The sequence below is a fragment of the Typopeltis vanoorti genome, chromosome 15 (genome assembly GCF_054136105.1).
Source record: "Typopeltis vanoorti isolate ZY-2024b chromosome 15, IOZ_Tvanoo_1.0, whole genome shotgun sequence".
In the NCBI taxonomy this organism is placed as follows: Eukaryota; Metazoa; Arthropoda; class Arachnida; order Uropygi; family Thelyphonidae; genus Typopeltis; species Typopeltis vanoorti.
Window position 1 is genome coordinate 65,697,496 of NC_143563.1, and position 17,262 is coordinate 65,714,757.

Consider the following 17,262-nt stretch of genomic DNA (forward strand, 5'->3'; position numbering starts at 1 on the left):
TAGCAACGCAGTTTGTTAATTGCTAGTTGAATATATCACGAAGTAGTGCTGTATAACCTGTAACAATTCCTTAATTGCATTCACTAGTAATCACAATTCGATAAACAAAGCATTTATTTTAGACTGTTCATTCCGTTTTACGTTTTGTGTTTTCCCATCTCGCATTACCCAATTAATGTTCGATATATATTTTCTATACTATGAATTAATTATTATTTTTTATGTACAGTACTATCAGCGAATACCTATTATAAATATTATATTTATAAATTTATATAAACATATAAATTTATAAATCTAAAACATTTATAAATTTAAAATATTATAAAATTTAAAATTTATAAATATATTTATAAATTTATATATTTATAATGTATAAATTATTATTGTGGTGGTGACGGTGGTTGTTAAATTATTGTTGCTGTTAATCGAAGATTTCCATGAAATCCAAAGACTGATCGCGAGATTTCCCACAAACATTATTCACAAATGTACCTATCATACCTCCACAATGCACCCAAAATGTAACCAGTCGAGGATCAAATTAACCATTATTTTCCCCATAATAGCTACCATACTTCTCCTTAAACCATGTCAAAAAGTTTACCTTAAAGGACTAAATTAAGAATTATACATCAAGCCGCGGGCTGCAATAGAAAAAAAATCTCGAAATAAAGAGGAAATGGATTTTTTAATATTAACATTAGAGTACATAAGTACAAAATACAACCATGTTACAAAAATACATATAAAATATAAAGTTTACATATTTAAATAAAATTATGCATATCGTTTTTTTTGAATAAGCTTGACAACGTTTTTCATTAACGAAATCTTCAAAATTTGTTGAACTGTAGTTATTTTCAATATTGCTTGCACATGCTGGTCTGTTAATCTTGATCCTTCCGCAGTTTTATTATTCTTTAATATTGAAAATAGTTGTTCGCATAAAAATGTGCTACCGAACATAGATGAAATACGCCTAATTGCACATAACACATTCGGGTATCGATCGACTGATAAATAATTATAGAACTTTGGAATTCCAACATCCACATATTTTTGTTTCAGTAAGTAATCGCACTGAATTTCGATTAATTTCAACTGTAAATTGTCATCAACAGTTTCAACATCAATCGATAGAGGAGAAGTAAATAGGTGAAACTGATTTTCATATTTCTTAAAATCTAAAAATGTTCTTTCTAATTCATTTTCTAATAACTTAATTTGATTGGCATATTCTGAAAATTTCAATTTCAGTGATTTTTGTAATAATGATTGACAACATTCAAAATGGGATAAATTTTCTTTTTGAATGTTGTTTTTGCCAAAGTAATAATTTCTGTTTGAAAATATTAATATTGTCAAATAGCATGGTAACTACTTGATGTTTGCCATGTAACTTAAGATTAAGTTGACTAAGGTGACTTGTAATGTCAACTGAAAAAGCCTGGTCCTTTATCCATTGATCATTTTTTAATATTTCACATTCATAATTTTTCGATTCTAAAAAAATGGTAATTTCGTCCAGCAATTAGAAGCATCGCTTTAAAACTTTATGACTGGAAAGTCATCTAATTTCTGTATAATAAGGTAGATCGCTATATTCACATTCTATATCTTCTACAAAGTTATTAAATTGGCGATGATTAAGCACGTGGGCTTAATCATCATAATTTACAATTTTACTGACATTTTTAGGACATGTCCAATATTTAAAATTTTAGAGCATAGTGTTTGCTGATGAATAATGCAATGAAAATGTTGAAAATTATTATTATCTTGTTCTTTGCATTTTTCTTTTAAATTTGTAACAACTTCTTTAACACCAGTCATGGCAGGAGCAACATCATGTGCAAGACAAGCTAACTTTCTTAACGGCAAATTGTATTCATTCAAAACTTCCATAAGGGCGTCAAAAATATCAACTCCAGTGCTTGTATCGTGCATAGGAATAATTTCTAGAAGTTCTTCACTTACTTTTAAGTTCATATCACCTCCACGAATAAAAGCAGCCAGCTGAGCGATATCCCGTACATCTGTACTTTCGTCAATTGCAAGGGAATAGGTCTGAAATGTTGGAATTATTGATTTTAGTTGATTCCTTAAGTTCCCGGCTATATCATCACTTCTGCTAGCAATGGTATTTCGAGATAAGCTTATATTTTTAATTTCTTTAATTGATCAGGACACAACACTTCGACTGCTTTAATAATACGTTCGCGAATGATTTCCCCTTCAGTGAATGGTTCCGACTTGTTTGCAATTAAATGTGATAACAAATAACTGGTTTTTATCGTAGTTCTATTATTATTATTATTATCATTCCTGATATCCCCCAAGGAGTCTGAAGACTCATCGCGGGAAGACACTACAACTGTCTCAACCACTACACTGAACCTCTACTACGAATCATCTCCATCAACGCCATCTACCGCCCACCTCCACCACCACAACTAGTATTATTTTTTTTTTTTTTGTCTGTAAATTGCGTGTGTTCTGAAGAGCCGATTTGTCTGTATGCGGAATGAAAAACCCGAGTTTCCGGGAGAAAAAACCCCAATATCTTCAATAGATTTGGTAAATACACTTTGTTGATTTTGAAGTGTCAACTTTAATTCTGACAATTTATCTTCACGTAGTTTCGTAACATATTTGTCATAGTTTTCTTTATGATTTGTATCGTAATGCCTTTTAATATTATATTCTTTGCAAACTGCAACAGTCTCTACATATCATATCAGGCATAATTTTTTTCCATTGAATACAAAAATATTGTAATCCCGTATTTCTTGAAAACTACGACGTTCTTCTTCAATTAATCGTTTTTTACTCATACTGGTTGAAGGTTTCGACATTATTTTATAAATTCTTTATTAATTATAAAGAAAACACCACACTTTCTTACGACTTGAAAATTGCTAATGGCTCTCCTCCGATAGCTGCGGTCAGCGGATGTAGCCGTGTACGTAGACTTGCTCGTTAAAATTCGGTAAAATTCGATATTTATGCAGTGGTGTAACAAGATTTCTTGAAATGACAAATAGAACATTATTTCCTTTAGAAATTGCAGAGTAGTTTGGCGTATAAAATAATCTTAAGTGAAAATGTTAATTTTTTAAATATGTTTATTGAATTCGGTGTTGTCAAAAGTTAAATAACCATATTGGTTACAAAGTTTGGCGGGTCGCATGTTACTTGTCGGCGGGGCTGTTGCGGCCCGCGGGCAGCGCGTTTGACATGCCTGCCTTAAACTAATTCACAGACGAAGCACTGACAATTTTTCTGTACTTATATAAAACATAAATTATATCCTATATGCCCTACAGTATAGAAAAGTATCCGTATACCTTATAACGTTGTAGGAGAGAAAAAATATACATAAAAAAATGGTTAGTGCATATTTAATTAAATCGTTATATTTTCAAATATTTTACAACTTCCGTGCTCGTGTCTGTGGGTAACGCATGATTGTGTTTGGAAAGCAGCTGTCGAATATCAGTGAAGTGTTTCGACCATCTGCTCGGCTACTTGTTATTAGAAGTAGAAATTTCAGTTTTTAATTCTAGAATGTGTTTTTTTTTTCTTTGCAAAATCCTGGTGCTGTTAACAAAGAAAATCTCAAAATACTAGTTATTCTTAATCTATAAATGGTTTTCCAGCTTATTCTGTTATTAAAAAGAAAATAGTTTATCAAGCGTCATATTCATATTTTCCATTTCTTTGTTAATTTTAACCATGCAGTTTTACTCAACTATTTTACCTTAACTTTTAACCGGGTGCAGACTTGTATTCTATTTTATAGTTGAATGACAGACAACGAATATTATACAGTTATACTCAATCGATAACAAGAATCGATCTGTGGGGATTTCAGCCATGAATTCTGTAAGCCTTCTTAATAAAAACGTCTCCACAGATTCAATAATTCTCAGACACTTTCAGGCCAGAGAAGAATATCATTCATTGTTTAATAATAATAATAATAATAATAATAATAATAATAATTCCTTAAATTATTTTTTTCTTTAATTTCTTATTTTATCTCAACAGTTGTTAGTCGCTGATCATTATTAGCGATTTCCTAATTAAACTTCATATAAACTTTTAATAATTTCTGTAATATTTCTGTAATTCGTATTGGAAGTCAACTATTATTCCTGTCTCTGTAATTAATTCTTTTACGAACCAGATGACAGATTTTTCACCATCATTCAAAGACTGGTAGCTCACAAACAGAACTATGACTTGAGTCCTTATTTTCTTCGGAATGCTACAGTTTTTTCCTTCAACAACAAGATGGCATCGAATTCTTTTTTATTCTTTTTTTTTTTTCCCCAGTGGACTGTAGCACAACTTGTTATAGAACAGGAAATGATTAATTCATGGCATGTATCTGCTAATGCCACCCTTCATACCTCCTAGTAATAATAATAAAAAGAACGAGAAGAACAAGAAGACTAAATCGTCATTATAAATTATTATACATTATATATTATAAATGTATTGTTTATTCTGAATTTATAGTATGATGAGATGAAGTTCATCACCCGACCCACTCTTATAGGAAGCTTTAAAAGTATGTTTGGACTCAAGTTTTGATACTTGCTAACTTTCATTTTACAAGCAGAACTGGCTATTGAATTCCTATAGTACGTTATTAAATATGTACAAGTATATCAAAAATAGGTTCTTGATTATTAATAATCCAACGTAAAAATATTTCTGCCAGTGAAATTACTGACAGACGATTTCATTTATTTACAAACCGTAAATATCATATGCTGCATAGAAGTTTTCTCTCTCTCTCTTTGATTCGTTATTTGGTATATATATATACTAGTTTCCAAGAACTTATCTGATCGGTAATAAATCTTAATTTCAAAAATTTAGAAGCAACTATGAATACGTCTATGAATTCAGTTTTATTGAAATACATAAATGCACTACGAAAATACACAGGAGCATATCCAGACAATTAATATTCATTACTGATATTGAATAATAATATACATTAATGAATATTAATCATTCATAATTAATATATATTTGCGATATGCTCAAAACGAAACAAATTTATATAAATGTAAAATAAAAATATAAATAATAAATATAAAAAATAATGAAAAAAATAAATATAATCTCTAACTCCATTTGTAGCTCTAAGTTTTGGAAATCATGGGGAAGACCGATTTCCACCCTCAGCCATCACCGAAAGCTGAGATAATATTGGTTGTCGATGATATTTAAGACATTAGAATGGACAAAAATACAGTAGACAACTACCGACATATTGTGATTCTTAACCCTAACAATCGTAATGTATCTGAATAGTCTTACTTTTGTGGTCTAAGGTGTGGGATTAAAAACCAGAGTTTCTTGTATGAAAAGTTTTTTTTTTTTTTTTTTTTTTTTTTGCAATAGGTTGATTATCCCAGGAACTGGCTGAAAAGGGATGTAGTTCCTGTGGTCAGCAACTAGAATCGAATTTACAGGGTGTCCCAAAATTCACGCAAGAAGTAATTTTGATAGAAAACACAGGTTTTTAATTAAAAATTGTAATTTCTTATTGATTCATAAAGTATACAGTATAGGGTTATGCATGGAATAGTATATCGGGTAAATGGCCTCCACGGCTTTGCTGGCACATACGCACTCTTTTGTCGAAATTTTCCATGACTGTTTTGCATAAATGTGGCTGAATTTCGTTGATACAGCGCTCAATTTCCTCCTTCAAGGCGTGGGTGGTCGTGGGCTTGTTGGCATAAATCTTAGACTTCAAATAACCCCAAAGAAAAAAGTCCAACGGCGTTAAGTCACATGATCTGGGCGGCCAATTCTGATCACCAAAACGGTAAATTACACGACCAGGAAATGGCTCATGCAATAATTGAATTGTTTCTCGGGCTGTATGGCATGTGGCACCGTCTTGTTGAAACCACATGTCGTCCACATCCATATCTTGCAATTTAGGCACAAAAAACTGGATTATCATGTCGCGATAGCGAGCACCATTAAGTGTTATTGCCTTACCGCATTTTCGAAGAAGAATGGACCGATGATGCCTCCAGCCCAAAATCCGCACCAAACAGTGACACGTTGTGGATGCATTTGTTTCTCAACAATCACTCGTGGATTTTCTGAACCCCAAATGCAACAATTTTGTCGATTAACGAAGCCATGAAGATGAAAATGAGCCTCATCGCTGAAGATGATTTTGTTGGAAAAATAAGCATCCACTTGTTGTTGTTCCATAATCCATTCAACGAACTCTCTTCGCTGTGTGTGGTCATTTTTAATAACCCTGAACTGTCAGCTGTCACGCTGTCTTTTTTTTCTCGTTGGCAACAGTTTACTTCACAAATGGCGCTAAATTTAAATCTTGCGTGAATTTTGGGGCACCCTGTATAAGTACCTTCTTGTTGTCTACCATTACGCCACAAGAAACGTTGCCATAAAGGTATACAAGCAACCTCTGAGAAAATTTTATCATTTATATACGGTGGGCCATATGTCTGGGAACTATTTTTTATGTTAATAACGTTTGAATGGAATAACGGCATATCGACCACCTTATACATTAGAGAAAACTAATGATGATAAGTTGCGTATACATGTATAAAGGTGTACTCTAGAATGTTTACAGTTTGAATCTAAGAGATCGATATGATTCGTCAAAGTCGCTCATCTTGTTTACTCGTGACCTCATGAAATACCAGTTCAGTTAGACTTAAAACATGCAAAGTAGAAGAGCAAAAATATTACTTACAATCAATGTAAGATAAATAATGAAATGAATATTAAAGATTAATAAAAAAATAAATACAAAATGTCATTTCATTTACATTATATTTTTGGTTTGGTTAGGATTTAAAGCAACTAAAGCTATTGCGTGTGTATTCTAAATTCTAAAGCCGGTTTTTTTTTTTTTTTTTTTTTTGTTTGAGAAGGGTAAAAATCCTTAATTTCCGAGAGAAAATAATATTATATATTATGTGAAAATAAATGTCCTATATAAAATATTATACAAAAGATAATTGTTTAATAAAAAAAAGATAAAGAATTTAAGATATAAAGAATATTTTTTTAACATAATGTATAGAGTATAAACTATGTTTTTGAAGAATGTTTTTCTTTTATTAAGTATATTGAGTTTTTTTTAGTTTTTTAATTAATAATCAGCATCCTATAAAGCTGTTGGCCAACTCGGTTAGCGCTTTCATTGTTCAACGAAGCAGTCCGTTGAAATTCACCCAAGGACGTAATCACCGCTGATATTACAGTATAAGTACCGATATATTCAAACACAAAAAAGTAATTTAATATTTAATTAAAATAAGTAAATAGTTTTATATATTTATTCAAATTCTGAATCACTTTGAAACTTAAAACACATTTGTATATTCATTTGTCTTAGCTAGATATTTTTTCATTTTAAGTAAATAAATTTTATGCTTTTCATTTGGAACATAGAACTTGAAGTGTAATGATAATATAAATATATGAGCGTTTAATAGGAAACAACTTAATTTTACATAATCCGAGTTGGTGATCAAAACTTGTTTCTGATCAACCTTGCCATATATACAAATATAAAACTGACAAATAAATTTGGGATGTTAACATAGCATATAGCATAGCACAGCAGCCTCCTCTCTATATTAACAAAATAAATTCGCCATCAAAGCAATTTTTTAAATAAAAAAAATTACTTACTTCTTAATTAAAATTAACAGCATTTCATTTTATATAAGATATTTGAAATACATAAAATGGTGTATTTATTATTTTTCTAATTTCCTTTTCTGAAAATAAAATTAGAAATTACTATTTTTTAAAATGTAATTTAATTTTAAATACAATATAAAAAGTAATGTATTTAAAACATTTTTGATTTTTTGATCTTAAACAATCAACGAACAATCTTTGATGCCTTAAGATATGGTGATTTACTCACGGAATATAATCTACTCGAGAAGGTTTGCAATGAGATTTTGCTTTCTTAGCAGATATCGCAATCTATCTGAATATTGCTATCATCAGATGGCGGCTCCATTCAGTCACAAGACTCCTCACTAGAGGTTGCAAGCATGTTTTTTAACTGTTAATTGAGGAGGAAAAATCGAGTATCTTTAAGATCAATTTAATACTAATATATTGCGTTAGGGTTAAGGACTACAGTATGGCGGCACTTATCTGCCTCTCTTCACATCATGCCATTTTAAATTAGGGATATTTTGTACCAGCTATCCCTGATTGGCTATGGTGGAAAGTAACGTGCCCTCAGCCTCCAAAAGTTAGATAGAACTAAAGTGAACTATGGGAAATAAAAGGCGTTAGCAGATTATTTATTTATTTATTATCAATATAATGGATTGGTTGACATGAGCTGTGGTCCATGAGTTTGTCAAAATACTAATAGGCCCGTGCATTTGAATATTCAGCTGGCGATTATACTGAAACAATATAGATGAAAAAAGGAGCAAAAAAGCAGCTGTTATTATTATTATATATTGTTTACAACTGCTTATGTGCATAGTCAAATAATTCTATTTTAATTAATACAGTTATTTTAATTAATATTAAAAAGGTCATGAAATGGTTTTGTATATTAGACAAATAATCCATAACAAAAGACTGTTAACATTAACAAAATCCAGAACAATATGATTTCCACTTAAATTGTTTTCGCTTTTTATTATTTAGGGTCCCACTTGTTTAAAGGAGGTACCACTTATAATTCGTTATATTTAAACACTGAGAAAAAAATGTAAAAAAAACAACAACTTTTTTTTTTTTTTTTGCATTTACCCGTGCAGATTTTTATACTGCTATTAAATAGCAAGAAGTGTGAATGATTTATTTCAGGTAGCGTATTTTTTCTAAATAATGTCAACTGATTCTTGGAATTTCAACTTGGTTACTACGCAAAGTAGAGCGACATCTGAATTTGGCATTTGCTGTTGCAGTGGAAAAAAAAAAGTTTCTTCATATCGTCTGCTAAACCGTTGTATTATTACTCTTCAATGTTCAACATTTTAAACTCTGCACATTAACTTCTGTACCGTCTCTTTCAGATATATTTATTAATTGTTTGTCTGAACATTATCAAGTAAAGACAACTAAGCTATCTGCCAAAGTCATGTGTTTTAATCTTGTTCTTAAAATTGGAGACAAAATTCTCCATATGAAGTTCGAGACCTTAAAGGGGGAAAAAATTTAACAATAAAATATTAAGACGTTTAAAAATCTAAGTTTTAAACAGTTTTGTTTTTAATGGAATCTGCGTAAATGAATATTATTTATATTCAATTTTGTGAAGGACCAATTCAAAAAGCATTTCAGACTGCCATTTACTGTTATAGTAATTGACATTTATACTGAGGCGTTATTTCGAGATGATAAAACAACCACAGTAAATTGTCTTCGATCCATTAAATAAAAAAGCGAACATATAAGTGCTTCATCGCGTGTCATATTATTTAGAAGTCCAGCAAGTGTGATCATTAAAAACCTTTTGACTTTTATCGCACTTGTCTTGGCAATGGAAATCGAGCTCTCTTGACAAGATCGCTTCATGGTATCTTCCATTTTCGAAATCGCCGCAAAACGTAACAGAATATAAAATATAAAATTCAAATAAAAACATTTGTGTAGCTTTTGTTAAATTTCCTCAGGCTGAACACATTATAGCATTAAATGGACCTTCTCCACTTTAGTACTTTTTTTTTTATTATTTTTACGAAGTGGCTTATCCTTTTATAAGTCTGTTATCCTTTTATACAATAATTTTAGTAATTCACCTCATAAAAAAAAGATCAGTTTCAGAATAATATTAAACTGGGTTTTTTTATGGACCAATGAATTTAATGATAAATTATGCCAACAAGTTTCACCAACTGAGCTGCTTGACTTCTTTAGGGCATACAAAACGGCAAAGACAACTCAAAGTCGCTAGTACATAGAACAAACGTATAAAATATAACAAAATTAAAAAGACGCGTAACATCATACGCATGGAGCATGTGTTTCATTAGTTATTGTTGTGTGTGCACGCTCTGTAGTTTGCAGCGAAATTAAATTCTGGTAAGCTTAGCAATCTTATTAGGGTTTTCCATATGTCAGGCAGGATCATTCCTTGATTTCTGTGTAGGTTGCTTTCACAACGAAAAACCATTGTGACTTCATTGAAATTGCGACACTGGAAATCTTCTTCTAGATACGGCATGGAACTTTTGTCTCATTCAATGGTGTAGCTTGTGTTGAGGAAGTGGAGGGCTAATCCGGGGATATCTATTCTGTTATTTTTAACATCCCCCAACTTGTTCCTTTTTTCTTATTTCAAGACTTCTTGAGGTCTGTCCTATGTAGTTTAAACCACAGGAGCAAGGGATGTTGTATACTCTAGTGTATTCGAAGAAGGCATTGCTGTCCTTTGGTGACCTTAATGTGTTCGGATCGTCTTGATCGGTTTGAAAGCTACTCTAATTTCAAAAGGTTCGAAGATTGTTGCAATCTTTTTTTTGGCACTGTTCCTGCATAAGGGACAGCAATTGAGGATTTATATTGAGTCTTGGCAGATTGTTGTTGTGTGGGGTTGTTATGAAGTATCTTTTTAATTAAATTTCTTGGATAGCCGTTGCTTACCAGGGTCTGTGATATATGAGTTAATTCGTCCTGGAGGTCTTTTTCTTCTGATATGATGCTGGTGGCTCTATTTTTGAGCATGCGTATGATGCTAAGTTTCATCATACACATGCCAAACGAATATATTTCAAAACGGAGAATGCTTCCCCCAAATCAACTTAATTTTAGTTCAATTAGCTGAAATTATCAGCCGCCGTTAGTAAAAAGCAACAATATTTCAAATTGAACGATTCGAACTGTATATGCTATTTTCAAGACTCCATTTTGTTTTTTGTTTTTTCCTTTCGGAGACATGAGTTTTTCAGCATGTAGGCTAACCGACTAAAGTACAAGCGCAACAGATAAATATAACATTTTTGAGCGGTAGATGCATAGTGTATGGATGGTGGACAGTGCTGTAGCATTAGATAGAGGACTGAGTAGCGTAGAGGGACTTCCGGCGACGAGTCGTTCGACTCCTTAGAGGTGTCACATAATAATAATCATTATAATAATAGAGTGCCGAATTGATAACATTGAACTTAGAACCAGAGTTGGCAGCAGCAAGCCAAATTTTAATTGTAAATGATACTTAGAATACTCAACTAAGATTATTTAGCTGAGTATTCTTATACTTAGCTAAGATTATCGGAAAAATTTGTCACTTATGTCATTTCGTTCCTGTTAAGTTGAAATATAAGGTGGAATTCAAAATGAGCAAACGAAATCCGTCAGTTATTTTCAGGAATACATATTCTATCGACACAGAGCATTATTTGAATAAAATGTCCTTGACAAAACATAAAAGAACGATGTAAATCGCAACTGTTGTTGCTATAAAGATTGAGCAACTATTTATATGTACAGTATATGTATTAATAATATTATTAAATTTGCAGATAATAAGATCGACCATCAGAGGGCGCAGTATCGTAATTGATTATCTAACTGCAAGGAAAACAATGTATCAGCGCCGAAGTTATAGCATATATTATACTTTTATGGATATTCTTTACTTGCTACCATTTTTAGAACGTGTATTCTTTTTTATTTCTTCTATGCAATGCATAAATCACAATTACGGGACCTACATTATGGAAAGATTGTTATTCAATTATACTTAGTCACGAAATTTTTTAATTCGTTTTGAATACTTTTATTCCTTATGCTTTAAAATAGATTGCAATAATAGATTTGCTTTCTTATGAGATTATTCCATCGTTCGTCAAAAATCATTTATGAAATATCGAAAAATTCATATTTAATAAGATGCATTTCTCTCATGAAAATTGCTTGCTAAAACACAATTATGCAATACGAAATATTTCAAAGTAATATTGCAATATTTCGTTCATCGTAGTAGTTCAAGGGTACAAAAGAAACCTACATAAAGGGGGAAAAAATTCAGTCTATACTTATATGATATCCCATTATAAATACATTAAATGACATTCAAACAACGTACCCGTATACTCAACTTTGTACCAGGGTACGCATCATTTGCCAACTTCATCGTCGTAGGTCGATAGAATAGTAAAAAAAAAAAAAAAAACATCACTGGGATTGGATTACTGTGTTGACAAGTACATATTCTCATTTTATTCCCACTTCATTATTGAAATAGCCTGTACATGTTTAGAAAGGTGATGACACATGCTATAAGTTGTACGATCAATTCATTGTCTTTTAAGATATCCTTCAGATTGTCTAAAATCAGGGAACATGTTCGGACTTAATATTATTAATACTCTTTTAAAATATGTACAGTGGTACATTTTCTAACATTATATTAAAAACCATTAAAAAAAAAGCTATCGTTATCATCATCATTATTAGCCCTTCCACTGGCTTAAGCCCATAGCGACAGCTCAAAGTCATACTTTATACCCTGATGTATATCTAAATACAGTACTATGAAATGCGTTGAAGTTCGGTTTTCTGTTTATGAGAAGAAAAATTAGAAACAAGAGAAATGAAATTCTTACGAAGCTTTCTTGCAAGTTACATAAACATTTCTTCTGCAACCTGTTGCTAATGATAATCATTTGCACATATTTTCAACAGTAACAGTCGAAAAACGATGAACAGACATTGATTTCATTAACATCATCTTTAACTGGCACCTAAATGCCTACAACTTTCCAAGTATGCTTGGATCTCGTAACCATAATTCGATGATAAGTTGGTTGGCCGTATAGCCATGATAAAGATTCTTCGCGTCCTAGACGGGGATCGAACCCAGGTCTTTCAACCCAAAGGGTTTCATCTATATCAACTGAGCTACGGAGCGTTAATTTACTCACGGAAAATTAAATGCTTTCAAGCGCTTAGGTTTTGATTTTAGCTTTCAAGTTCGTTTGATTATTTTCAGAATTCGTAATCTATCATAAAGCCTTCAATTCGTGTTGCGATCCTGGATTTGTAAACCTCAGCTCTCATACAAACATCAAAATATACAAGAATGACGTTAAGAGGTGATATCACGAACGTCAATGCGTCATGTTTTGAGTGCTCGTTACGATAAAACTATTTTGAAGAAATATTTCTTATTTTGTTTCTTCATATCTAATTGTCTCTCATTTTGTCGACGTCGTCTAGGTTTATTTATAATACATAAATATTCCTTCTAATGCTTTTTAATTTTCCAAAGGAAGTAGGCGGAACTTAATTGTTTCAGTCCCCTTTTTAAAGATAGGTAAGTAGCATTCAACAATGTTGAAGCTGATCGTATCCCTACTGCGTGCTAGATAAGATGTAATGGTCCTAATCCTGACTAGTATTTATCTGTATGTACTCATGTAAGTATGATACTGGATTATTTATTGTTTAATTAGTTATTTTTTATCCATTATGCGCTCCGGTTCTCAAATTTTTCTGTTCTTTATTCCACTGGCGGTGAATTTCACCTTCATCTTACATACTGCAGCTAATGTGTTCTGTTCTTTACATTTATTTTAAGTTCATTTTTCTATCCCAAAAAAAAAAGAAGAAAAATAAACGAAAGAAAGAACGAAAAGGGAGAAGGTAAATAAAGGAAAGGAGATCAAAGAAGGACCGATCTCTTCATGTTAGAGGTAAGCCTAGTTTTATTTGACCTCCAGTTTATGGTAAGAAACAAGTATTCACGCCATATGGTTCCATTTGAAGATATATAAATCATTCATTCCGTCCTAGATGATCGAATAGGATAGAAGAAATATGCAAACTGTACCAGGACAATTTCAGCATTTTTTATTTCTCTGTTGTAGCCATGTTATTTACGTAAATCCTTTGACAAATATTTTAAACTCTTCGTTCATATATAATGCAAGTGTTGAGTTGTTACTTATATGCAGGTCATCTTAAACATGGAATTAATATTTTTATTATATATAGAGGTAAACTGCTTTCGATCATGGTGGTTTCGGGAATTCTATTTCTCCTGTTTTAAGCTTTATGAGAATAATGAAATAAATATTTCTATGCACTTCTACTTCCTGTGGAGTCAGACAAATAACTTTTGTTATTGTGGCAATTAATAATGTCTAATCACAACATTAAAAATCCTAGAAATGCGGAAACCAATGAATATGTAAATATTACGTCTGGTGCTTATTCTATTTATCCATTTACTTTTTTTTAACAGTAGAATAGAACACATCATGAACCCATGGCGAAGACAGTTACAGGTGTTCAGTGCCCTCATCCTCATCTGTACCACCATCTTCATCCAAGGCGCCGATAATGAAAGGTATGGAAGTTTGGCATCCTAACTAAAGCTTTATATTTTCGTTAAATTTCAGACATTGTTTGTTTATACCTGAATTCAGCCTTCATGTTGGATATTTATGTTTTGTCATCCTGAATCTATGGTCACTAATTAGCACAGCTTCTTCATTCTAAAGGCAGCTAGCGACTTATTGAACCATTTTGTGTGTAGTGGTCAGTTATCTATTAGACAAGCACCGGCATACTTGTGATGTTATTTACTTAGACCAATGGTAACAGTGTTTTTGACGTTAGATTTATCATTTCAGTTAAGATTCATCCCACAATCAAGAAAACCGGCTAGAAGAACACACGCAATTCACAGACATAATACGCATCCCTCAAAAATTTAGTTGCATCTGTCATAATCCAAAACAACTCAACCCAATTGAACATTTGCTCAAACTAACTATTCGCGGCATGATTTTTTCCCTATACGCAAAATAAAGATTAATATTTTTTTTTTTTTTTTTTTTTTTTTTTTTTGTCAAGGTGCTATCTATTATCATCTTTTGGGAACGTTGTCTCTGCTCTCAAAGGATAGCTTGAGATCTTATTGGTACTTCCGTAGCGCAGTCGGAAGAACAAGGGAACAATGCTCATGTTAATATGCTTCGTATAAAAATTCATGAAACTGGATATATTTGAGATTGTGAAGATGATTTTCTTGTAACTGACCAAACAAAAATTTTGGATAATGTGAATCGTGAAAGCAAAGTGGGATAATATATAGGTGGGAGTGATTCAGTTTTATTTATTGCTCAGAGAGGTGGCGCTGCATATACTTAACTACGTTAATTATCCCATTAGCTGCACTTGTAGAAATTATGCGATTAATGTCGCTGTATACCAATTTCACATTACAATAAATAGGTTTATAGAAATTACGCGATTTATTTTGCCGCTAAGTCAATTTTTCACATTATATAATATAATATACTCTTTTTTATTGGGTGGGGGGGATGGACTGAGTCCTTAACTCTTTATCCCTTCATCCGATTGAAGAAAATGTGTGGATTTGGTCATAGCTGGGTAACGGCAATAGCCGAGCCTCAGTTAAAACTTCATTGGCTACAGCAGTGCTTCCCAAACTTCTGGATGTCAGGGCCCCCTTTGCAAAAATTAAAATATTTCACGGCTCCCCTCGAAAAAAAATCGTAATAGAGAGATATATTATTATAATATTTATTGTGTTTATATTCAATACAAAACACACACAGCGAATTATTGCAAAAATCAAATGCATATATTACATTTTTTGCCTCTTACCGTTTGGTTCTGAAGACGATACGGTCTGTTCTGGTAAAATATGAAATACTGTCCTTTTTTTTTTTGAATCTGTTTCTGCTTCTTCTGATTGTTCGCGGGAATTTTTTTTTATTTTTTATCAACCACTTATCCATCTCAGGGTTAAATTTTTTAACGTAGGATAGATCAAATAATATCACCACTTACCGATACTGGCACACCACAGACTGATAACATGAAATTAGTGAATATTACCTGAATAAGGGAATCCCTGGACCAGGAACATTTTTCTCTTTTGTGACTTTTCTCCCTTTAAGGTAATTAATCCTAACGCGAAACAGACAGCAAAGGCAGGTTATTAAAACGTGCATATGATTGGTGCGGTATTAACAAAAGATCGCGCAACCGAAAGATAAAAGCATAGCTGACATTGAGTTGAAATGCTAACTCTCTTCAACCGAATTCCATATGTGAAACTGCCATAACATTCATTATATATATATATATATAAATATATTACTTAGTTTTAACACTTTTACGAATTTTAACACGTCTGGTTGAATTTTATTGCTGCTTTGGGAAATCGAACTCACACACATCTAATTAATAATAATAGTTTTTAGTTAGATACTGTGTTTGCCCATGCAACATATGGTTTTGTTTCAGTCTATACAGCATAGTTTCTGTATGAGGGGACATGTGATTCATTAATTAGTGTGTTTTTATCCCAGTTGTCTCTAATTGCACTATTTGTTGAGAAATATATTACACAGACTCCTCATACCTTATTCACTGGCGTAATAAAAGTACTTATTTTTATTGCCTCTGCAGTATAGTGGCTGTTAGGGAGGGGTGTTGTTTACCACTGCAAGCGAGTTACTATCTCCCCGCATGAACTTGTTTAAGCTTTTTTTCATGTGTGAAGTATATGCGAAACTTTTATTGGTAACAGAAAACTAGCTCGGATGACAGTGATAATATAAAACGAGTTTGTCAATATCAACAGTCCCTGATTACGAACGCGTGATGAAAGGGACAGGAAGATTTCGAGCTTCCCTGGAGAGCATTCGAAGTAAATACAATTAACCACTGCTTCGAAATGAAACATATGAATAAGCAATATTTACTAATATTCATTAAGCGCCGAAATACGCAGGAATGTCAACTAACACCAATGTGTGAATTTTTGCATTAAAATATAAAAAATAACAAAAGAGAAATAATAAATAATAAAAGTTAAATACGTTTCTTTTAAAATAAAAAAATTTACTTAGTCTTAAAACATTTTAAATTTGTTTTCATTATTTCACGGCCCCCCTCAACAAAACCTACGGCCCCCAAGGGGGCCGCGGCCCACAGTTTGGGAAGCGCTGGGCTACAGCATTGCCATCCGTTAGCTTGGTCTCTCCTGTTCTCATAATATACTTTTTTTCCTTTTTTTTTTTGGCTAGATGGGTGAAGAAAGAATGCTTTTCATATTCCCTGTTATCTGTAGAAGAAAATGTATGGATGGGGTAATATAGGGCCATAAGCTCTGATCATGGCAGGAGGGTAACAGCAATAGCCAAACCTCAGTAAATACGTCATTGGCTACAGCATTGCCATCCATTACCCTCCCTGGGTACCCATTTTAGTCGCCTC

At 32.2% G+C, this 17,262-nt stretch overlaps 1 protein-coding gene across 1 annotated transcript in view; it reads left to right on the forward strand.

Moving 5' to 3' along the window:
- The window catches only part of LOC150098832 (glycine receptor subunit alpha-2-like), a 61,738-nt gene that overhangs the window by 13,796 nt on the left and 30,680 nt on the right, over positions 1 to 17,262 (forward strand). The window contains exon 2 of the mRNA XM_090405761.1: positions 14,252 to 14,356. Within this exon, the coding sequence (XP_090261887.1) occupies positions 14,268 to 14,356 (89 nt within the window). The 5' untranslated portion in view covers positions 14,252 to 14,267. The remainder of the gene's footprint in view (positions 1 to 14,251; positions 14,357 to 17,262) is intronic.